At 49.0% G+C, this 2,288-nt stretch overlaps 1 protein-coding gene across 1 annotated transcript in view; it reads right to left on the bottom strand.

Annotated features, from left to right (window-relative positions):
* Window positions 1-1,950, bottom strand: part of nptxra (neuronal pentraxin receptor a) — a 10,612-nt gene extending 8,662 nt beyond the window's left edge. Inside the window, exon 1 of the mRNA XM_005750156.1 lies at window positions 881-1,950. Within this exon, the coding sequence (XP_005750213.1) occupies window positions 881-1,612 (732 nt within the window). The 5' untranslated portion in view covers window positions 1,613-1,950. The remainder of the gene's footprint in view (window positions 1-880) is intronic.
* Window positions 1,951-2,288: the final 338 nt, after the last annotated feature.

The raw sequence follows: 2,288 nt of genomic DNA, 5'->3' as shown, positions 1-2,288 counted from the left end.
AAAGAAAAAAACAAGAGATAAAATAGCAACAGAGCAGGAATTCAACTCAGGCACAACTTAAGTTCTGTGAGAACAGGGATGAAAGTCGTCTGACAGCAGTGTAGGGTGATAAGGTTATGTGTGACAGATCACATGGATGCATCCTATAGAGGTTTTCTCTGACAGTGGCAATGCAGACACAACAGACCGAACAAAGGAAGCGACCCACCACACAAGCATGTCCTACATAAACTACATCAGAGGAGCAGAACTGCAGGGAAACACAATCAGCCTGTGTTTGGACCAAACAAACAGGAACCTCCTGAATTATTCATGTCATTTCTTTAGCCCCAAAATGAGGTTATCCTTCATCTGAATCTGGTCAAGTAAGAGCGTGTTTGATGTCACTCTGCTGTCTTCTTTCCTTCACTGCCTCCTGCTCTCCCTGCACGCATCACTCTTCACTCTTTCCATTATTTTATCATTTCAGTTCTGGAATTAGCAACAGTGTATGTGGGCTTCATTACATATGTCAGGTGTGATGACATGGAGAAAATTAGGTGTTATTAACAACTGACACAAACACTGTAGCAGATAGTTCACTGAAAAAAATAAACCCCTTGTTTTCATGGGTCATATCCATAAATCCTAAAGGGAGCTCTAGAGTGAAGAAGAAATAAACAGCTAGGTGTCTTCACAGTGGCCAGCACGGAGGAGTGTGTTATAAATATTTAAAACAGCTCCCTCTCCATCAGTCTTACACTGTGGAGATTCTTCTTTGTGCCCTCAGGTGCCTGTGGTGACTAAATACTGCTCCCTGGGATTAATTACACCTCGATCAAGTGCTGCTTGATTTGTATGCAGAGTGTGGTTTGTGTGCTTTTCTCGACACTCTACCTACCTCCAGTTTCTCTATACGGTCTTTGAGCTGAGTTATAGCCTGCTCCAGTTCATCCACAGCTCGCACTGTGAGCAGGTGGACACCGTCGGAGGTCGCAGACGGGCTGTCCCGCACCATGATCCGGTCCAGATGCGCCTCCTGCGCCGCGCCTTTGCCTCCTCGCAGCGCCGCGGAGCTCCCACGTCTTCCCGCGCTGCTGCTGCCGCTGCTCCTACCACTTTTCCCGTCCAGCCCCTTCTCACACTCCGACAGCTTCCCCGTCAGGTCCCTTATGGTCCGCTGGTCTGTTAAGATTTGGTCTTTCTGCTGCAGAACGGTCTGCCGGAGCTCCTCCGCGCTGGTGCGGAGGTAGCCCCAGTCTTCGCCTGCGTACAACGACGGGTCGTCCGCTTGTTGCTGAAAGTTTTTCGGGTTGCACTCCCCGGCTGGGATCGGAGTGCAGATCAGCCGACTGACGGTCGGGTCATGTCCGGTGAGTCCGGTGACCCCGTCCAGCCCGCCGAGCCCGATGTTGAAGGTAGGCGCTTCTGAATCGGGCGTTTCAGAACCGTGGAGAGCACCCAGGGAGCCGGGCCGGGCCACGGAGCCCGCAGCGGCGGGTGTCTGCGCCGCGGCGTCCGGGTACAGCGAGTGGTTGTCGACTGCTGGTTGCTGTTGAGCCGCAGCAGCCTTGGAGGATCCGGTGTGGACAGCCGCGATGATGCAGATAACCGCTCCGATGAAGGCCACCATCCCGGCGGCCAATATAATAACGATGAACTTCAGGGTGGCGGCGGGGGCGATCGATTATTAGAAAAATCTAATAACAATAATAATAATAACACTCCTTATCTGCAAGAAATAAAAAAGGAATCTTGCCACCAAATAAAGCTAAATAAAGTGTGAAATGACTGAAGTTTAGTCTGTATAAATGAGAGAGAGGGACAAAAATCACTCCTCACATCCCCGCTTTAAGAGAAAAAAAAACAGGCGATGGAAAAATGAGAGTTCCGCACCATAATTGAGTGATCACGGAGTCAACAGAAAATATCAGAAGCAGATCGTGTGTTTCACCTCCTCCTCCTCCTGTTCAGCGCGCATGTCCTCAGTTTTCAGGCAAAAAAATCCAGCCTGTTAATGCCGAGACGGAATCACGAGGGGAGAGAGATGGAGGAGAGAGAGGAGAAGTTAAATGTAAAAAATAATAATAATAAAAATACAGGACACACCTGTCCCCCACCTGCACTGTGTTTAACAGCACAACTTTAACCTTTGGGCAGGGCGGTTTGGATGAGCGACCCTTTTCTCCCCCGTTTTCACAGATAAATTTTATTTTGCAGAATACATGCAAAGAAATTTTGGAGGAGAGGTGATTTTGTTCTTTCCATTTTCACTTCAGCTTCCATCAAATTCTGAGCCAGCTTTGTCC

This window comes from Pundamilia nyererei, unplaced genomic scaffold, assembly GCF_000239375.1.
Source record: "Pundamilia nyererei isolate P.nyererei 1_Seehausen unplaced genomic scaffold, PunNye1.0 scaffold00264, whole genome shotgun sequence".
NCBI lineage: Eukaryota > Metazoa > Chordata > Actinopteri > Cichliformes > Cichlidae > Pundamilia > Pundamilia nyererei.
This window is presented reverse-complemented; position numbering and strand designations above follow the sequence as displayed.